The sequence below is a fragment of the Elgaria multicarinata genome, chromosome 3, assembly GCF_023053635.1.
Source record: "Elgaria multicarinata webbii isolate HBS135686 ecotype San Diego chromosome 3, rElgMul1.1.pri, whole genome shotgun sequence".
NCBI lineage: Eukaryota > Metazoa > Chordata > Lepidosauria > Squamata > Anguidae > Elgaria > Elgaria multicarinata.
In genome coordinates this window covers 157,407,146-157,426,406 of record NC_086173.1, presented here as the reverse complement: position 1 = coordinate 157,426,406, position 19,261 = coordinate 157,407,146, and the positions used below count along the sequence as shown (strand labels likewise).

General features: G+C 45.5%; 3 protein-coding genes across 3 annotated transcripts in view; all 3 read right to left on the bottom strand.

Annotated features, from left to right (window-relative positions):
- Window positions 1-1,069: 1,069 nt before the first annotated feature.
- On the bottom strand, window positions 1,070-7,468 carry LOC134396166 (zinc finger protein 436-like). Its single transcript, XM_063122564.1, has 5 exons — window positions 6,868-7,468; window positions 6,566-6,695; window positions 6,070-6,134; window positions 3,852-3,978; window positions 1,070-2,337 (listed from the first exon to the last, which is right to left on the bottom strand). The coding sequence occupies exons 1-5, from the start codon at window positions 7,273-7,275 to the stop codon at window positions 1,199-1,201; spliced, it is 1,869 nt and encodes a 622-aa protein (XP_062978634.1). The 5' UTR covers window positions 7,276-7,468; the 3' UTR covers window positions 1,070-1,198.
- A 5,123-nt stretch (window positions 7,469-12,591) lies between these two features.
- Window positions 12,592-19,261, bottom strand: part of LOC134395618 (zinc finger protein 84-like) — a gene marked incomplete at its 3' end in the record, with an annotated part of 48,289 nt that continues 41,619 nt past the window's right edge. Inside the window, exon 11 of the mRNA XM_063121777.1 lies at window positions 12,592-12,759. Within this exon, the coding sequence (XP_062977847.1) occupies window positions 12,592-12,759 (168 nt within the window). The remainder of the gene's footprint in view (window positions 12,760-19,261) is intronic.
- LOC134396255 (zinc finger and SCAN domain-containing protein 26-like) lies at window positions 17,445-18,562 on the bottom strand. Its single transcript, XM_063122677.1, has 2 exons — window positions 18,114-18,562; window positions 17,445-17,943 (listed from the first exon to the last, which is right to left on the bottom strand). Exons 1-2 carry the CDS (start codon window positions 18,534-18,536, stop codon window positions 17,794-17,796), a joined length of 573 nt encoding a protein of 190 aa, XP_062978747.1. The 5' UTR covers window positions 18,537-18,562; the 3' UTR covers window positions 17,445-17,793.

Genomic DNA, 19,261 nt, shown 5'->3' with positions numbered 1-19,261 from the left:
ACATTCGGCCATGTTCAGCAAACGTGATGAAGGCCTTAGCTAAACCTAAGGTTTATCCCGGGATCGGATCGTCCTGGGGTCGTCCCTGACTTCTCCCGGGATCCCCTGTGTGTCATTTAGATGCATAGGGATGGCCCCGGGATGATCCCAGGATAAACCTTAGGTCTAGCTAAGGCCAAAGTTTCCCAAATTCAAAAATAAAGACAGAGATAAGTGGTTGCTCTCATCGTGATTATTCACACTGCAGCCCATTGCATTCAGAAAGAAGAGATTTGATGAGAGCTAGGATAACAGAAAGAGCCAGCCATCAACTAACATTTTATACTCCTTCAGTGGTTCATTGTGGTTAATCAGTTGTTCTAGATTTGTCCTCCCCTGGCCCCTCGCTCAGTGATCTGTTTTAGCATCAGATTATTCAAGTTCGTGCATTTGTTTCTCTTTCTCAGGTAAGTGCAGGTGTTCCTTCCAACGCCACAGTTTCAGCCAGGGCCAGTTGTAAAGCCAAATTTGTGGAGGTAGAGTCTTCAACCCAGTTTTTGCATCATTTCCCTTTAATCTCCATGGACCAATCTAAAATGGGTAGAGGAGCTCTCTTCGGCAATTGCTTTCTGTTTAGTTTTCTCCTCTTCTCGGATTGCACAGAAATGTGTTTTTTGCCAGTTGTCTCCTGACTCTCTGACTGTCCAGCAGGCTACTCTCGGATTTAGGAGGAATCTTGCGACCTCTATACGCTTTTCTGAAAAGCATAATTGCTTTTCGCAGATAAGTCCAAAAGACCAGAATTGAATTTACTCAGTAGGAGATTATTTTTCACTCATCATCACTGGGTAGTTGGTTGTTACTTTTCTTCAGCGAATGCTAAATAATCATGGCAGAGTCCTTAGCTTTTCATCTGGCCTCTCTGCTTAGGAAACTCCTCCATGCCAAAGGTGATAAACTACTTTATTTACTTATGGAAATTAGCTACTTTAATTTTAGGAAAAGAGTAATTTTCCAAAGGAAAGAGTAAAAACAATGAGAGTAGGATGAGAGCGACAGACATAGGGGACAAAAAAGGGGGGGAAAGTATGTGTTGGGGAAACCAGTTTATGGGCTTCAGACCACGCTTCTTACCATGGTGCCATCTTGGCTTAATCCGTCTGCTTTGGGGCAAAGATCAAGTGTCTTGGTCAGAAATGAGATATGACTGAAACTCTTTTCACACTCCAGACAGTGATATAGCTTGTCCCGAGTGGATTATTTGATGAGAAGTGAGATATTTCTTCTGACTGAAGCTCTTTTCACACACTAAGCATTTATATGGTTTCTCCCCTGTGTGAATCCTTTGATGAGAAGTAAGAGTTCTCTTCTCACTGAAGCTCTTTCCACACTCCAAACAATGGTGTGGTTTCTCCCCTGTGTGAGTTCTTTGATGAGAAATAAGATGCTTCTTCTGACTGAAGCTCTTACCGCACTGCAAGCAGAGATATGGTTTCTCGCCTGTGTGAGTTCTTTGATGCTGAGTGAGAGGGGTCTTCTGACTGAAGCTCTTTCCACACTCCAAGCATTTATATGGTTTCTCGCCTGTGTGAGTTCTTTGATGAGAAGTGAGATTTCTCTTCTGACTGAAGCTCATTCCACACTCCAAACACTGATATGGTTTCTCTCCTGTATGGGTTCTTTGATGAGAGATGAGATTTCCCTTCTGTCTGAAGCTCCTTTCACACTCCAAACATTTATGTGGTTTCTCTCCAGTGTGAATTCTTTGATGACAGATAAGAGTTCCCTTGTCACTGAAATGTTTTCCACATTCCAAACATTGATATAGCTTCTCCCCTGTGTGAATTCTTTGATGAGAAGTGAGATGAATCTTCTGTCTGAAGCTCATATCACACTCCAAGCATGGATATGGTTTTTCCCCAGAGTGGATTCTTTGATGACGAGTAAGAGTTATCTGATGACTGAAGCTCTTTCCACACACCAAACAATGATAAGGTTTCTCCCCTGTGTGAGTTCTTTGATGAGAAATCAGAGTCCCCTTCTCACTGAAGCTCTTTTCGCATACCAGGCATGTATATGCTTTCTTCAACGTGTGAATTTCACAATGAACTTTAAAGTTTGATTCAGAATTGAAAGTGTTCCTCTGCATATGGAAACTATTAATTTCCTGTCTTTGATGTATTTCTTCTTGGACTGTGATATTATGGTAGACATTGCCCTTAGAAGCAAAGGAATAATTGTTCCCATTCCGATGTACATCAGTTTCTCTTCTCTCCTTTTTGCTGTTGTTACATTTGTCTCTTTTCCGTGACATCCCACATGGTTCGCTCTTATTCTTCCTTTCCCACCTGTCACTTTCTGGGATAAAGAGAAGAAATTGGTAAAAGTCTGAGTTAGCAATAGAACTTGAAATAATGGAGCACCTTCAATCAATGATTTTGATTAAAAGAAGAACTGATAAGACACATTTATTTATTTGAAAATTAACAATCTATTTCCTCCCCCCCCCCCACCTACATGTGTGGGGGTGGAGGATGGGAGGAAGCATCCAATAATTATAATAAATCAAGGCAGAAAAATACAAAATACATTATTCACATGAACCAGAGAGACTGATATGCTACAGGCAAAGTGTTATGAAATTGAGTGTTACCAACATATATAATAAATTGATACCAATCATAGAATAGTATAGTTGGAAGGGGCCTATAAGGCCATTGAGTCCAACCCCCTGCTCAATGCAGGAATCCACCATAAAGTATCCCTGACAGATGGTTGTCCAGCTGCCTCTTGAAGGCCTCTAGTGCGGGAGAACCCACAACCTCCTAAGGTAACTGGTTCCATTGTCATACTGCTCTAACATTCAGGAAGTTTTTCCTGATGTCCAGCTGGAATCTGGCTTCCTTTAACTTGAGCCCGTTATTCCGTGTCCTGCACTCTGGGAGGATCGAGAAGAGATCCTGGCCCTCCTCTGTGTGACAACCTTTTAAGTATTTGAAGAGTCCTCTCATGTCTCCCCTCAGCCTTCTCTTCTCCAGGCTAAACATGCCCAGTTCTTTCAGTCTCTCTTCATAGGGCTTCGTTTCCAGACCCCTGATCATCCTGGTTGCCCTCCTCTGAACACGCTCCAGCTTGTCTGCGTCCTTCTTGAATTGTGGAGCGAATGTACCGTGTTCCCTACTTCCTTTTGCCAATTGTAACTCATTTATTAATTTTTCAGAAAAGGCAATCCTCCAAACCTGAGTCCACCAGGCCTCCAATGAGACTCCTTTTAGGTTCTTCCAAAATTGAGCAATGACCAGTCTGGCTGCTGCCAACAAAAATCCAGCCAATGGCTTAAAGGAGCAGTTTTTGTTGTTTCACAGAAATAATACTAAAAGTGCCAACTCTGCTGATTTTAAAGGTCACCTGGGTATGAATAAGGGAAGGCAGTCTGCTAGGTAGTGTGTTTATGGCTTTATATGACAACACCTTAACCTTGAACGTGGTTCGGTAGCTAATAAGCAGCCAGTGCAGTTCTTTTAGCACAGGTGTTACGTGACCATGGCTAGGTGTCTTCGTGAGCACCCTCGCTGCCGCGTTCTGCACTAGCTGCAGCTTCTGAACCAGGCACAAGGGCAGCTTGTGAATGTATTTTTGTGAACCGCCCAGAGAGCTTCGGCTATTGGGCGGTATAAAAATGTAATAAATAAATAAATAAATAAATAAATAAATATTTTCTTTCCTCTTTCAACGCTGCCTTCTGAGGGCTGAGTCCTAAAAGGCGGCCTCAGAAGCCTCCTAGAGGGCATGTGACCAAAACGGTAATATTGTCATCATGATTGCATTTGGGATCCCTTAATATCATTAAGCAGGCAAACAGGGAGCCTTACCGAGAGAAGCCACGATCCTCCGGTTCTCCTCCATGACCTGCCTGTGCAGGGCTCTCTGGTCAGGATCCAGCAGGGCCCACTCCTCCTCCGTGAACCGCACAGCAACCTCCTCGAAAGTCACCAGACCCTGGAGGGAAAGAGAAAATGTTTCCTTCTCAAGGACGACATGAAGTGAGCTGGGTGGGCATTAGAGTGCAATTCTGGGGGTATCAACAGCCAGATCAACAGCTCTGGCCCTCCGTCCTGCTTGTGGGCTTTCCAAAGAGGTAACTGCTGAGCGACTGTGAGAAACAGGATGTTGGACTAGACGGGCCTTCAATGTCCCATGCAGCTGGGCTCTCTGTATGCTCTTAGTTTGCCAGGAGGAAAGAGACATATTCTGGCCCTGGGAGGTGAGCAACGGCTGCTCCCCGCCTTTCTCCCCAGTGATGCTTCCTCCTCATGCGAGCAGCTCCTTCCTGCTCATTTGTTTCTCCTACTTGTAGAATCATAGAATAGTAGAGTTGGAAGGGGCCTTAACAGTCAACTTAACAGTCTTTTGGCGTTTAATAAAGCTATAAAGACTGATCTCTTCCGGCAGGCCTATCCAGTGGAATTTTAGGATGCTTTTAGTATTTTTTAGAATGTTTTTAGGAAGTTTTAATAATGTATATTATGTTTTGTTTGATGTTTTATGTATTTTATGCTTCTTGTTGTTCCCCGCCTCAGTCGGGATGGAGAGGCAGGTTAGAAATAAAATTATTATTAATTATTATTATGATGATGCCATTGAGTCCAAGCCCCTGTTCAATGCAGGAATCCACCTTAAAGCATCCCTGACAGATGCTTGTCCAGCTGCCTCTTGAAGGCCTCTAGTGTGAGAGAGCCCGCAACCTCCCTAGGTAACTGATTCCATTGTGTTACTGCTCTAACAGTCAGGAAGTTTTTCCTGAGGTCCAGCTGGAATCTGGCTTCCTTTAATTTGAGCCCGTTATTCCGTGTCCTGCACTCTGGGAGGATCGAGAAGAGATCCTGGCCCTCCTCTGTGTGACAACCTTTTAAGTATTTGAAGACTGCTATCATGTCTCCCCTCAATCTTCTCTTCTCCAGGCTAAACATGCCCAGTTCTTTCAGTCCCTCTTCATAGGGCTTTGTTTCCAGACCCCTGATCATCCTGGTTGCCCTCCTCTGAACACACTCTAGCTTGTCTGCATCCTTCTTGAATTCTAGAGCCCAGAACTGGACGCAATACTCTAGATGAGGCCTAACCAGGGCCCAATAGAGAGGAACCAGTACCTCACGTGATTTGGAAGCTATACTTATTAATGCAGCCGAAAATAGCATTTGCTTTTTTGCAGCCATATCACACTGTTGGCTCATATTCAGCTCGTGATCTACAATAATTGAACAAGTGTGTCTGTGACTCACTCAACCAAGACACAAACTGCGGCTGTATGGGTAGACCCCACTCCGCAACCGATGTATGAATCCCAGCTGAGTGTTCTGGACTTCAAGGATTAATAGATATGGGTTGGGGTCCCTTGTGTTTTCAGGCTAAAAACCACAAAGTGGTACCACAAAATATACATTTATTCCTTAAACAGAGAATAACAAAACTTTCAAATGATAAAACAAGCGAAACACATTACCAAGCACAATACAGTTAGGATGATTAGAAGCAGAATAGAAATCATGGCTAACACATTTTTTAGCATAATTAAAGTTCTGTTCCTCTCAATCAACAAATCAGTCAGCATTAAGTTCTTATAGTTACGTATCTGAAAGGAATGGTTTGCAGAGCTTTGGTAATCAGCAATTGGATCAAATCTTTGCCAGTCCAATACACATCTCATACTCCTAGGATCCCTCTCGGCAATCAGATCAAGTGTTTGCCTTTTATAAGTCCCACATGGATGACATCCTAAATTTTAGAGGTGGTCATACCATGATTCCTATTTCTCTCAATGGAGCCAGGTTTGCTATTGACACCAGGAACACTGAGATGAAGGTATCCCTGCTAAGCTAAGCAGCTTTCTTCTTCCAGTCCCTAACCAAGTCATTTGTGGCAGCCTCCTTTCCATGGATACATTCCATTCCTCACAGTTATCTCACCACACACATACAACTAATCTCATCTTTACTAATCACTTACAGTCAGCATACGCAGATCATTAGGAATAGCCCTTCTAGGAAATGCAATGAAGCTTCTCCCCAGTGCACGTGACATTGCTATGCCTACCTGGTCCAGTTCCATTCCTTCAGGAAGAGACGGCTGTGTACTCATTGCCAATGTCATTCCACGCCCTGCAAGAGACAAAGAGGATGGGAAAGCAGTAGGAGGTGCTGGTCTCAGGGGCAGAGCCTGCCATCCTAAACACCTGGGAAGGAAGCCCCTTGCAACCCAACAGGACTGAACTTACAGGCAAATGCCTAGAATTGCAGCAAGTCTAAGTATACCTGAAGTCATTGCAAGATGTCTTATCTATCATTTGGATTTTAATAGTTCAGTTGGGGGGAAATGCGTATTTCCCCACTTGGGCTCTAAACCACAAATCAAACTGTTTGGTTTTCAGGTATAAAGTCTCCAAGGGTTGAAAATTTGAATTGTACAAAAAGGTTGGAGACAAACATCTTCCTGCTAGAACAATCCAAGGGGAACAGAAAAGGACTCTGACATTCCGCAGAGAGTGAGACCAAGTTGAAATACAGCCACCCTCCCCACAATTGATCCTTACCCTGCAAGACGACATGTCCGTTGCCCTCCGGCCCGAACCCCCTTTGTGGGGGGCTCTGCCAGGTGCCTGACGATGGAGCCCCCTCTGCTGTAGGGAAATCAGGTCCCACTTCTGGAAATTGGGCCTTTACCTGAAATAGCAGTGATGGTCCAATACATGGAATGAGGAGAAGGGTTAGAAAAAGAATGAGAGAGTGCAAAATATTGGAGGTGAGGAATGGGCCATCTCTCCTGGAGCAAAGAGTAGAGAGTTTTCAGACCTCCTCCCTCCCAATCCTTTCCCCTGGGATGCAATGCTCTCACCTGCTGCCCTTCCTGCTTCTGGTCCTCTGCCTGGCTCAGGAGGAAGCCTTCTGCCAGGGCCACCGCCTGGGAACTGGTCTGCGCTCCGCATTCCCTCACCCAGCTCGCCATCTCCGCTGGCAGGATGGTCAGGAACTGCTCCAGGATCACCAGGTCTACAATTTGGTTTTTCGTGTGTCCCTCTGGCTTCAGCCACCGACAGGAAAGAGAGTGGAGTTGGTTGCAAACCTCTCGGGGTCCCTCAGCCTCCTGGTAGCGGAACTGCCTGAAACGCTGGAGCTGCACGTCTGAGCTGGTAGTGTCCTCACCCAGGTCGTTCTGCTCCGTTCTTTCCCAGAATTCCACACTGCTCTCGGTCTTAACAGCATCAGGACTACTTCTTGTTTTGGGGTTTGGCTCAACCATCATTGATCTGTATTTCCAAAAACCTCCGATGGGGCCAAAGAAAGTTTTCCCTCTTCTGTATCTTGGCAAAAATTGGCTTACGAGATGGTGCTACGAAGTCAAAACATGGTTCTGTTAAAGGAGTTTTATACTGTCAGGACATGATGAAACACTAATAAGCAGGTCTCGTCCCAGAAGGAAAGGCAGGCGAATGCCAAGACTGCACCAGAAAGTGGAGACTGGGGAAGATCTTTCAGTCATTGAGCAAAGTCTTCAATTGCTTTAGAATCAGAAGATTATTTATTTATTTAGATGACTCATTCCCTCCCCACCACAGATCCATCTCTAACCATGTTGTGAACCACACATAGAGCAAACTGCATATCTTATTTTTGCCTTCTCCTGACATCTTATGCATTCTCCATCCAAAGTCCCCAGCCTCAAACCCTCTCTGTGGCAACTTTTCTTGCTGCCATCTTCTCCTTAAAACCAAAAACATTTCTCCCTGGTTTCTAGAGGTCCAAGGAAGCAAGAAATTTTGTGCCTCACAGAAACTGGGATATTTCATCCTCTTCTCCTCCTTCTCAAAGGGATTCCTCTCTAGTTGCTTCACAGGGTTCGCCCAAGATCTTTTGCTGCCTTTAGCCTCTCTCCTCCGCCACGCTCACCCACCACAGTAGTAAAAGTTCAGGAGTTACCAATTAAATAACTATCTATCCTTTCCTGGCTATCATAGCTAGGGGTTGCCTCGTTGGAGTTCAGGACAGGTTCTCACAGGGCACCGTCCTCCAGCAGAAGAGATCACAAGATTTACACCAGCACAGAAACCCTGGGTCAATGTTCTGTTGAGGTTTGCCTTTTAACCCCTTTCAGAATGTGTAACACTTCTTTTTCGTTCTCTTTTATTTCTCCATTTATTGATTCAGTTATTATCAGCCTTTTCCTCCTCTCTGGCTGCCTCTCTCTGCAGGCCGGCCTCACAGGGGGGTCCCAAGATCTCTGGTTGCCCCCCCCCCCCGTTCCCCACCGCCCCCCCCCAGAGTAAAATGTCAAGAATATTTATTTAATAGTTATTTAAATTACTACAAAACTTGCTGCCCTTTCTGGGGTCTCCAAATCACTTGCCCTTTTGGGGGGAGGGGTCTTGGGGGGCCACCTGGTCTCCCGCCACCCGGCTTTGGTGGCGGCTGTCAGTCCGGCCGGTCCAGCAGAGAACGAGGGCAGCGTCTCAGAACCAGGCAGGATTGCACCCGGGGACCCCCATGGGCCAAAGGGGAGTGTGTGTGTGGGGGGGGGGGGAAACAGGGGCCCGATGAACGGGGGAGGAAGGACCGTCGTCCCTGCAGAGCGGCCTGATCGAGGAAGCAGTTCTGATCCATGGACCCAGCAGCGTCGCAGTTCGCCTCGGAATCCCCACTGCTCAATCCAAGGGGAACGCAGGGAGAGAGGGAGGAGGGGGCGGAGACTGCGGAGGGATCCCAAGAGGCTCAGCCTGGCAGGTCTCCTCCCTATGGGGTGGGGGGAGCGTCCAGCCCCCTTCCTATTGCGAACTCAGATCCTGCTCTGACCCTTTGGGGGCTGAATCCGGGCATCTCCCCTCCTCCTCCTCACCTGCAACCCAGGGACCCGCCTTCAGCCCAAGGCCAGGAGGGCTCTCACCTGATCCCGCCCAGGAGGCCCCGATGCAGCGCCCGGAGGAAGCTCCAAGGCCTTTTCCCTCCGGAGGAAGAAGGAGGCGGCACGAAGGAGCGCAGCTCCAAGACACCGGCCCCTCCTCCCCTCCCCTAACCCCCCCTTCCTCTCTAGGAATCCAGCTCGTTTCTTTAACCCTCAGGAGACCAGCAAAAGGCAGCTAATGAGACAGGGAAACTTTCTTAAATGTTACTTTGCTGACGCCTCCCAGGGTCCCCCACATCTCTCCCTGTGACGCCTCTCGGGAAACCCGGCTAGCGAGAGATGCTCTCAGCTAATGAGACAGGGGAACCCACTGAAGTGTTCGTTTGCTGACGCCTCCCAGGGTCCGTTCCTTCTCTCCAGCCCCCCAACGATTTTGCTCTTCTTTAAATTGTTTGCGTATTCTTACTATTCTAGGGTGACTATATGAAAAGGAGGACGGGGCTCCTGTATCTTTAACAGTTGTATTGAAAAGGGAAGTTCAACAGGTGTCATTTGTATATATGGGGAACCTGGTGAAATTCCCTGTTCATCACACCAGGGAAAGCTGCAGGTGCCCTGCCCGCTTTTGTATGTGGTCGCTCTAGTATAGCTCCTGCAGCTTTAACTGTGGTGATGAAGAGGGAATTTCACCAGGTTCCCCATATATACAAATGACACCTGCTGAAATTCCCTTTTCTATGCAACTGTTAAAGATACAGGAGCGCTGTCCTCCTTTGCATATGGTCACCCTAAACTATTCTTCACCGTTGCCTTTTCTCTGCACCGATGTTCACTGCAGAGGATACAGGACAGATGCCTGTGACTAAACTGATGTTTTCAGGGAGTCTGAGGAACTGAGGCAAATAGTGGTAACAAAAGATGAAGTTCTGAAACTTATTGACAAATCAAAATCAAAATAAATCACAAGGCGCAGATGGCATCCATCCTAGAGTTCTCAAAGAACTCAAATATGAAATTGTGGACCTCCTCACAAAAATGTACAACATGTCCCTAAGCTCAGCCTCTGTACCAGAGGACTGGAAGATGGCCATGTAACACCAATTTTCAAAAAGGGATCCAGGGGGATCCTGGAAATTTCAGGCCAGTTAGTTTGACATCTGTTCCAGGTAAATTATTTGAAAGCATTATTAAAGCCAAAATTAGTAAGCATATAGAAGGGCAGGTCCTGCTGAAGAAGAATCAGCATGACTTCCGCAAAGGCAACTCCTGTCTCACTAATCTGGTGAAGCGGTGGACATTGTTTATTTGGATTTCCAAAATGCTTTTGATAAAGTCCCCCACCGACGACTCCTGAATAAACTTAATAGACATGGAATAGGAGGAGAGGTCCTCTTATGGATCAGTAACTGGTTAAAGAACAGAAAACAGAGGGTAGGAATAAATGGTCAATTCTCCTGATGGAGGAAAGTAAATAGTGGGGTCCCACAGGGATTGGTATTGGGACCAATTCTTTTCAAGTTGTTCATAAATGATCTGGAATTAGGAGTGAGCAGGGAAGTGGCCAAGTTTGCTGATGACACCGAATTATGTAAGGTAGTTAAAACACAAAGGGATTGCGAAGAGCTCCAAAGGGATCTCTCCAAGCTGGGAGAGTGGGCATCCAAATAGCAGATCCAGTTCAACGTAAGCAAGTGTAAGGTGATTCACATTGGGGCAAAAAAAACCCCAACTTCAAGTATAACCTAATGGGATCTGAGCTGGTGGTGACAGAGCAAGAAAGAGATCTTGGGATTGTGGTGGACAGCTCGATGAAAATGTCCACCCAGGGTGCGGCCGCCGTAAAGAAGGTGAACTCCACGTTAGGCATTATAAGAAAAGGAATTGAGAATAAAATGGCCAGTATCGTACTACCCTTATACAAATCTATGGTGCGACCACACTTAGAATACTGTGTACAGTTCTGGTCACCACACCTAAAAAGGGATATTATAGAGCTGGGAAAAGTGTGGAACAGGGCAACTAAAATGACGAAGGGGCTGGAGCAACTCCCCTACAAGGGAAGGTTACATCAACTGGGATTGTTTAGCTTGGAAAAAAGGAAGCAAAGGGGAGATAGAAGTGTACAAAATTATGCATGGTATGGAGAATGTGATGGCCACCAATCTGGATGGCTTTAAAAGTGGGTTGGATACATTCCTGGAGGCAAAGGCTATCAATGGTTACTAACCCTGATGGTTGTGTACTATCTCCAGTATTCGAGGCAATTATGTATTTATTTATTTATTACATTTATATACCACCCCATAGCTGAAGCTCTCTGGGCAGTTTACAAAGGTTAAAAACAATGAACGTTAAAAACAGATAAACATTTAAAACCACTGAAAGTATAAAAAACAACAATATCCATTTAAAACAATCATTCATTAAGCTTGTGTACACCAGTTGCTGGGGAACATGGGTTGGAGGGTCCCGTTGCACCATGTCCTGCTTGTTCATCCATGGCCGATGGCTGGTTGGCCACTGTATGAACAGAGTGCTGGACTAGATGGACCCTTGGTCAGATCCAGCAGGGCTCTTCTTATGTTCCTTTTTAGGTATGTCTTGGCATTATTGCATTTTTGCATTACATCCTAGCTTCCAAGGTCTGGCCTCATCGTTCTGAACGCTTCGATGTATGTTGTTAAAAGCCCATTGCATTCAGAAAGAAGAGATTTGAGGAGAGCTAGGTCCTGAGATAACAGAAAGAGCCAGCCATCAAATAACATTTTACACTCCTTCATTGGTTCATTGTGGTTGATCAATTGTTCTAGATTTGTCCTGTCCCGGCCCCTCACTCAGCGATTTGTTTTAGGATCAGATCGTTCTAGTTTGTGCATATGTATATCTTTCTCTGGTGATTGCAGGTGTTCCCTTCAATGCCACCGTTTCAGCCAGGGCCAGTTGTAAAGCCAAATTTGTGGAGGTAGAGTCTTCAACCCAGTTTGTGTCTCATTTCCCTTTAATCTCCATGGACCAATCTAAAATGGGATCCAGGGCAGTGGACCTTTCTTCGGCAATTGCTTTCTGTTTAGTTTTCTCTTCATCTCTGACAGCAAAGAAATGTTGTCTCTTGCCTCTCTGACTGGTGGGCTACTCTTGAATTTAGGAGGAATCTTGCAATCTCTATATCCTTTTCTGGGAAGAGTACTTCCTTTTCGCAGATGAGCCCAAAACACCAGGATTGAATTTGCTCAGTAGGAAAAGTGTCTTATGACTAAAGCTGTTTTTCGCACGCCAAACAATGATATGGTTTCTCCCATGTGAGTTCTTTGATGAAAAGTAATATCTGTCTTACGACTGAAGTGCTTTCTACACTCCAAACAATGAAATGGTTTCTCTCCCCTGTGTGAGATATATATTATTTTAAACATCACAAACACAAAATCTTTACACCACATATAAAACATACAATCAAAGGTATACACAAAACAACTACACTGTGTGGTATTTTTGATGAGAAATAAGACGTTCCTTCTCACTGAACCTCTTTCCACACTCCAAACAATGGCATGGTTTCTCCCCTGTATGAGTTCTTCGATGAGACTTGAGACTTGATTTCACACTGAAGCTCTTTTAGAACTCCAAACATTTATATGGTTTCTCAACTTTGTGAGTTCTATGATGAGAACTGAGATGTGCCGTCTGACTGAACCTCTTTCCACACTCCAAGCATTGATATGGTTTCTCCCCTGTGTGACTTCTTTGATGAGAATTGAGACTTGATTTCACACTGAAGCTCTTTTTGCACTCCAAACATTTATATGGTTTCTCACCTGTGTGAGTTCTATGATGAGAACTGAGATGTGCCGTCTGACTGAACCTCTTTCCACACTCCAAGCATTGATATGGTTTCTCCCCTGTGTGACTTCTTTGATGACAAACGAGAGATGATTTAAACTTGAAGCTCTTTCCACATTCCAGACAAAGATATGGTTTCTCCATTGTGTGAGTTCTTTGATGAGAAGTAAGATGTACCTTCTGACTGAAGCTCTTTTCACACTCCGAACATTTATATGGTTTCTCCCCTGTATGAGTTCTTTGATGAGAAATAAGAATTATCTTCTCACTGAACCTCTTTCCACACTCCAAACACTGATATGGTTTCTCCCCTGTGTGAGTTCTTTGATGGGAATTGAGATGGACCTTCTGACTGAAACACTTTTCGCACTCCAAACATTTAAATGGTTTCTCCCCTGTGTGAGTTCTTTGATGAGAAGTAAGATATACCTGAAAAATGAACCTCTTTCCACACTCCAAGCATTGATGTGGTTTCTCCCCTGTGTGACGTCTTTGATGACAAGTGAGAGATGATTTAAACTTGAAGCTCTTTCCACATTCCAGACAAAGATATGGTTTCTCCATTGTGTGAGTTCTTTGATGAGAAGTAAGATGTGCCTTCTGACTGAAGCTCTTTTCACACTCCGAACATTTATGTGGTTTCTCCCCTGTATGAGTTCTTTGATGAGAAATAAGAATTATCTTCCCACTGAACCTCTTTCCACACTCCAAACACTGATATGGTTTCTCCCCTGTGTGAGTTCTTTGATGGGAATTGAGATGGACCTTCTGACTGAAACACTTTTCGCACTCCAAACATTTAAATGGTTTCTCCCCTGTGTGAGTTCTTTGATGAGAAGTAAGATATACCTGAAAAATGAACCTCTTTCCACACTCCAAGCATTGATGTGGTTTCTCCCCTGTGTGACGTCTTTGATGACAAGTGAGAGATTGTTTATACCTGAAGCTCTTTCCACATTCCAGACAAAGATATGGTTTCTCCATTATGTGAGTTCTTTGATGAGAAGTGAGATGTGCCTTCTGACTGAAGCTCTTTTCGCACTCCGAACATTTATGTGGTTTCTCTCCTGTGTGAATTCTTTGGTGATGAGTAAGATTTCCCTTGTCATTGAAGTGTTTTCCACACGCCAAACATTGATATAGCTTCTCTCCTGTGTGAATCCTTTGATGCTGAGTAAGTTTTCCCTTACGACTGAAGCACTTTCCACACTCCAAACATTGATATGGTTTCTCTCCTGTGTGAATCCTTTGATGCTGAGTGAGATATTTCTTCTGACTGAAGCTCTTTTCGCACTCCAAACATTTATATGGCTTCCCTTCTGTGTGAGTTCTTTGATGAGAAATTAGAGTCCCCTTCTCACTGAAGCTCTTTCCACACACCAGGCATCGATACGTTTTCTTCAAGGTGCGAATTTCACAATGAACTTTGAAGTTTGATTTGGAATTGAAAGTTTTCCTCTGCATATGGAAACTTTTAATTTCCTGTCTTTGATGTATTTCTTCCTGGATTGTGATACCATGGTAGCCATTGCCCCGAGAAGCAAAGGAATTGTTGCTTCCATTCCGATTCACCTCGGTTTTACTTCTCTGCTGTTTGCTGTTGTTACATTTGTCTCTTTTCCGTGACATACCACATGGTTCGCTCTTATTCTTCCTTTCCCACCTGTCACTTTCTGGAACAAAGAGAAGAAATTGGTAAAAGTCTGAGTTAGCAATAGAACTCAAAATAATGGAGCACCTTCCATCAATGATTTTCATTAAAAGAAGAACTGATAAGACACATTTATTTATTGTTTGTTTATTTAGGGTACTTATATACCACTGAATGTAAAAAATCTCAATATTAAAAGACAATATTAAAGAAGACAATGCTAAAACAACTCAAGAAGATTCCTGCAATGAGCAGGGGGTTGGACTTGATGGCCTTGTAGGACCCTTCCAACTCTACTATTCTATGATTCTATGAACTACAGTAAAAGCAATTAAAGGAGCAGCAAAACGAGACGGATGATTAATTTACTCCAGGCCCAGGGAAAGCCATGGTGAACAGGTGTGTTTTTAGGAGGCATTTTAGGGATGTCACATTTCCTGCCTCCTAAACTATGTGATGGAGGGTTTCCCACAAGGTGGGTGCTGCTACAGCGAAGGCCCACCATCCGGGTACTTGACAGTGAAGTTCCGTTCATTTTGGAATGACCAGCAAGGCCACCTCTGCTGATTTTAAAGGTCACCTGGGTATCTATAAGGGAAGGCGGTCTGCTGGGTGGTGTGTTTATGGCACAAGGGCAGCCCCACATGGAACGCATGGCAGTAGTTTAATCAATAGGTTATCGGTGCATGGATCACTCTGGAAAGGCTCTCTCTAGCCAGGAACGGAAGTTGGCAACAACTGGGCTACCTGGACCTCCGGTGACAGAGATGGATCCAAGAGCACCCCCAAACTACACATACACTCCTTCAGTGGAAGTGCAAACCTATCCAGAACAGGCAACACCCCCCACCCCCTGCTCAATACAACTCGTACCACTGTAGGACAGTCTTCCAAGTCCCACCTCAAAGAGGTGGATAACTTGGTCAACGGTAGCAACACCCGCTGAGAGATAAAGAAGGACTAAGAGGTCACACTCCCCCTGTCCCTCTCTCAAAGAAGGTCATTCATCAGGGCAACTGAGGCCGATTCCATCCCTAAACCAGGCCTGAACCTAGACTGGAATGGATCCAGAGAATCCTGTGGTTGAGATGCCACCACGCTGTCACACACCTTACTCAGAAACAGGGTATTTGCAACCAGTCAACTGGTAGCATAGATCTCTGGACGAAGGGAGGCTTTTTTCAGGAGGGGTCGCACTACTACCTCATTCATGGCAGGAGGGACACCTCCATCACACAGGATTAGATTAACTAGATTAAGCCCCGTATGACCCCTTTCAGATGAGACGCTAAACCATGGTGGTTAAGCATTTTGAGCTAAACATTAAGGCTTAGTGTGTTGTGTAAACCATTCCTAACCATGGTGGCTACATAACTACGGTTTAACACACTCACTAACCATTTGCTACAAACAGGTTAGTGGCCTAACCATGGCTTAGCTTGTTGTCTGAACAGACCCAATGAGTCTTGTGAAAATGTTTGTGGTATGTTTGAAGCTGCTCTCTTAAAGTCGCATTAAATCATTCCACAATTTAATATAATTGAATGTATTTCTTTTCTCTTTGAACGCTGCCTTCTGAGGGCTGAGTCCTAAAAGGCGGCCTCAAAAGCCTCGTAGAGGGCAAGGGCCCAAAACTGTAATATTGTCGTCATGATTGCATTTGGAATCCCATAATATTAAGCAGGCAAACAGGGCGCCTTACCAAGAGAGGCCACGATCCCCCGGTTCTCCTCCACGACCTGCCTGTGCAGGGCTCTCTGGTCGGGATCCAGCAGTGCCCACTCCTCCTCCGTGAACCGCACAGCAACCTCCTCGAAAGTCACCAGACCCTGGAGGGAAAGAGAAAACGTTTCCTTCTCAAGGATAACATAAACTGGGCATTATACTGCAGGATTGAAACTTGCTTGCTGTGAAAACCAGTTCGGGTTTGGCCCTCTGTCCTGCTTGTGGGCTTTCCAAAGAGGCAACTGTTGGGCCACTGAAGAAACAGGATGTCGGATTACATGGGCCTTCCGGCCCACGCAGCCAGGCTCTCTGTATGCTCTTAGCTTTGCCAGGAGCAAACAGTGGGAAAGAGACGTCTTCTGGCCCTGGGAGGTGAGCAGGGGATGGAGGCACCCAAGCTGCTCCCTGCCTTTCTCCGCAGTTATCCTTCCTTTTCCTGCTCAATCTGACTCGCTTGTCCTTGAACCAGTGTGACAGAACTGTGGCTGTATGGGCAGACCCCACTTCGCAACGGATGTATGAATGCCAGATGAGTGTTCTGGGCTTCAAGGATTAATGGATATGGGTTGGGGTCCCTGAAACACCTTTCATGCTAAGTAAGCAAGTGGTACCACAAAATATACATATATTGCTCAAACAGAGAATAATAAAACTTTGAAAAGCTAAAACAAGCAAAACACATTACTCAGCACAATGCAACGAGGATGAATAGGAGCACAACAGAAACCATGGCTAACACGTCCCTTAGCAAAATTAAAGTTCTGTTCCTCTCAAACAACAGAGCAGTCAGCATGAAGATCTCATAGTAACTTCTCTGGCAAGCATGGTTTGCAGAGCTTAGGTAACCGAGTCCGGTATGCTTCCCATTCTCCCAGGACCCCTCTTCGCCTTTAGTAAGTCCCACGAGGATGACCTCATCCAAAGTTTTAGAGATGGTCATACCATGATTCCTATTTCTCTCAATGGAGCCAGGTTTGCTATTGACACCAGGAACACTGAGATGAAGGTATCCCTGCTAAGCTAAGCAGCTTTCTGCTTCCAGTCCCTAATCAACTCGTTTGTGGCAGCCTTCTTTCCATGGATACATTCCATTCCTCACAGTTATCTCACCACACACATACAACTAATCTCATCTTTACTAATCACTTACAGTCAGCATACGCAGATCATTAGGAATAGCCCTTCTAGGAAATGCAATGAAGCTTCTCCCCAGTGCACGTGACATTGCTATGCCTACCTGGTCCAGTTCCATTCCTTCAGGAAGAGACAGCTGTGTACTCATTGCCAACATCATTCCACGCCCTGCAAGAGACAAAGAAGATGGGGAGGCAGAAGGAGGTGCTGCTCTCAGGGGTGGAGGCTGCCATCCTAAACGCCTGGGAAGGAAGCCCCTTGCAACCCAACAGGACTGAACCTACAGGCAAATGCCGAGAATTGCAGCAAGTCTAAGTACACCTGAGATAGTTGCAAGATGTCTTATCTTTCATTTGGGTTTTGACACTTAATTTGGAGGGAAATGCGCATTCCCCCACTTGGGCTCTAGGCCACAAATCAAACGGTTTGGTTTTCAGGTATAAAGTCTCCAAGTGTTGAAAATTTGAATTGTGGAAAAGGTTGGAGTCAAGCATCCTCCCTGTAGAACAATCCAAGGGGAACAGAAAAGGACTCTGACATTCCCCAGAGAGCGAGACCAAGTTGAAATAGAGCCACCACTACCCCAATTGATCCTTACCCTGCAAGGAGGCACGTCCGTCGCCCTCCGGCCTGATCCCCCTTTGTGGGGGGCTCTGCCAGGTGCCTGATGATGGAGCCGCCTCTGCTGCAGGGAAATCAGGTCCCACTTCTGGAAATTGGGCCTTTACCTGAAATAGCAGTGATGGTCCAAGACACGGAATGAGGAGAAGGGTTAGAAAAAGAATGAGAGAGTGCAAAATATCGGAAGATATGGGACACCTCTCCTGGGGCAATGAGTAGAGAGTTTCCAGACCTCCTCTCTCCCTTTCCTGCCCCCCCTGGGATGCAATGCTCTCACCTGCTGCTGCTGCTCTTGCTGCCTCTGGCCCTCTGCCTGGCTCAGGAGGAAGCCTTCTGCCAGGGCCACCGCCTGGGAACTGGTCTCCGCTCTGCATTCTCTCACCCAGTTCGCCATCTCCACTGGCAGGATGGTCAGGAACTGCTCCAGGATCACCAGGTCCACGATTTCATTTTTTGTGTGTTGCTCCGGCTTCAGCCACCGACGGGACAGATTGTGGAGCTGGTTGCAGATCTCTCGGGGTCCCTCAGCCTCCTGGTAGCGGAACTGCCTGAAACGCTGGAGCTGCACATTTGAGCTGGCCACGTCCTCACCCAGGTCCTTCTGCTCCGTTCTTTCCCAAAATTCCTCACTGCTCTCAGTCTTAACAGCATCAGGGTTACTTCCTGCTTCAATGGCCGTTAGGTTTGGCTCAACCATCATTGATGCTTATTTCCAAAAACCTTCAATGGTGCCAAAGAACGGTTTCCTTCTTCCGTATCTTGGCAAAAAAATGGCTTACGAGATGGTGCTACAAAGCGAAAACATGGTTCTGTTAAAGAAGTTTTATACTTTCTCCTCAAAGCCCCCTTCTCAATAACCTACTTTAAAATTTGTTGAAATTAAGGCTGTCAAGTCCTTTAAAGAAATCTTTGTTGATTAGTCACCTGATTTTACGAGATCAGTGGATGAAACATCCAAATTTACATATGCATAGAAACATAACATTCTGATTCATAAAGACATTTCTTCCTTCCACACAGACTTTGTTTTACTTTATATAGTTAAAAACACTGAAAACATTTCTCCCTGGTTTCCAGAGGTCCAAGGATGCAAGAAATTTTGTGCCTCACGGAAACAGAGATTCACCGAGGCCAGATCTACACGTCGATTCGAAGGCGCACTCCAGACGCAGGCAAACGCCCCGAAGCTCCACGTATAGACCCTGCCTTTGAGAGGCGGGAAAAGACGCCTTTTCTATTCTCCTTAGTTCTCAACGGGGAGATTCCCAGCTGCTGTTGATCAGCTCGGGATTCTAATACTGAGCACGCTTACACACAAGTAAATCCTGTTGAACCCAATTGGGCTTCTGAGTAGACATGTACACAAGGATTGCCTTGCTCGTGTCAGGTGTGTGTGGGGTCAAAAAAGAGGGGCATTTCCCTTAA

What these genes read in the sequence shown, in the direction of transcription:
- LOC134396166 (XM_063122564.1), bottom strand. Translation starts at nt 7,275, where the DNA reads ATGATGGTTGAGCCAAACCCCAAAACAAGAAGTAGTCCTGATGCTGTT. An exon ending in AGAAGCAGGAAGGGCAGCAG is followed by an intron (nt 6,696 to 6,867) that starts GTGAGAGCATTG and finishes CTGCTATTTCAG; the next exon opens with GTAAAGGCCCAATTTCCAGA. An exon ending in AAGGAATGGAACTGGACCAG is followed by an intron (nt 3,979 to 6,069) that starts GTAGGCATAGCA and finishes CTTTCCCTCCAG; the next exon opens with GGTCTGGTGACTTTCGAGGA.
- LOC134396255 (XM_063122677.1), bottom strand. Translation starts at nt 18,536, where the DNA reads ATGATGGTTGAGCCAAACCTAACGGCCATTGAAGCAGGAAGTAACCCT. An exon ending in AGCAAGAGCAGCAGCAGCAG is followed by an intron (nt 17,944 to 18,113) that starts GTGAGAGCATTG and finishes CTGCTATTTCAG; the next exon opens with GTAAAGGCCCAATTTCCAGA.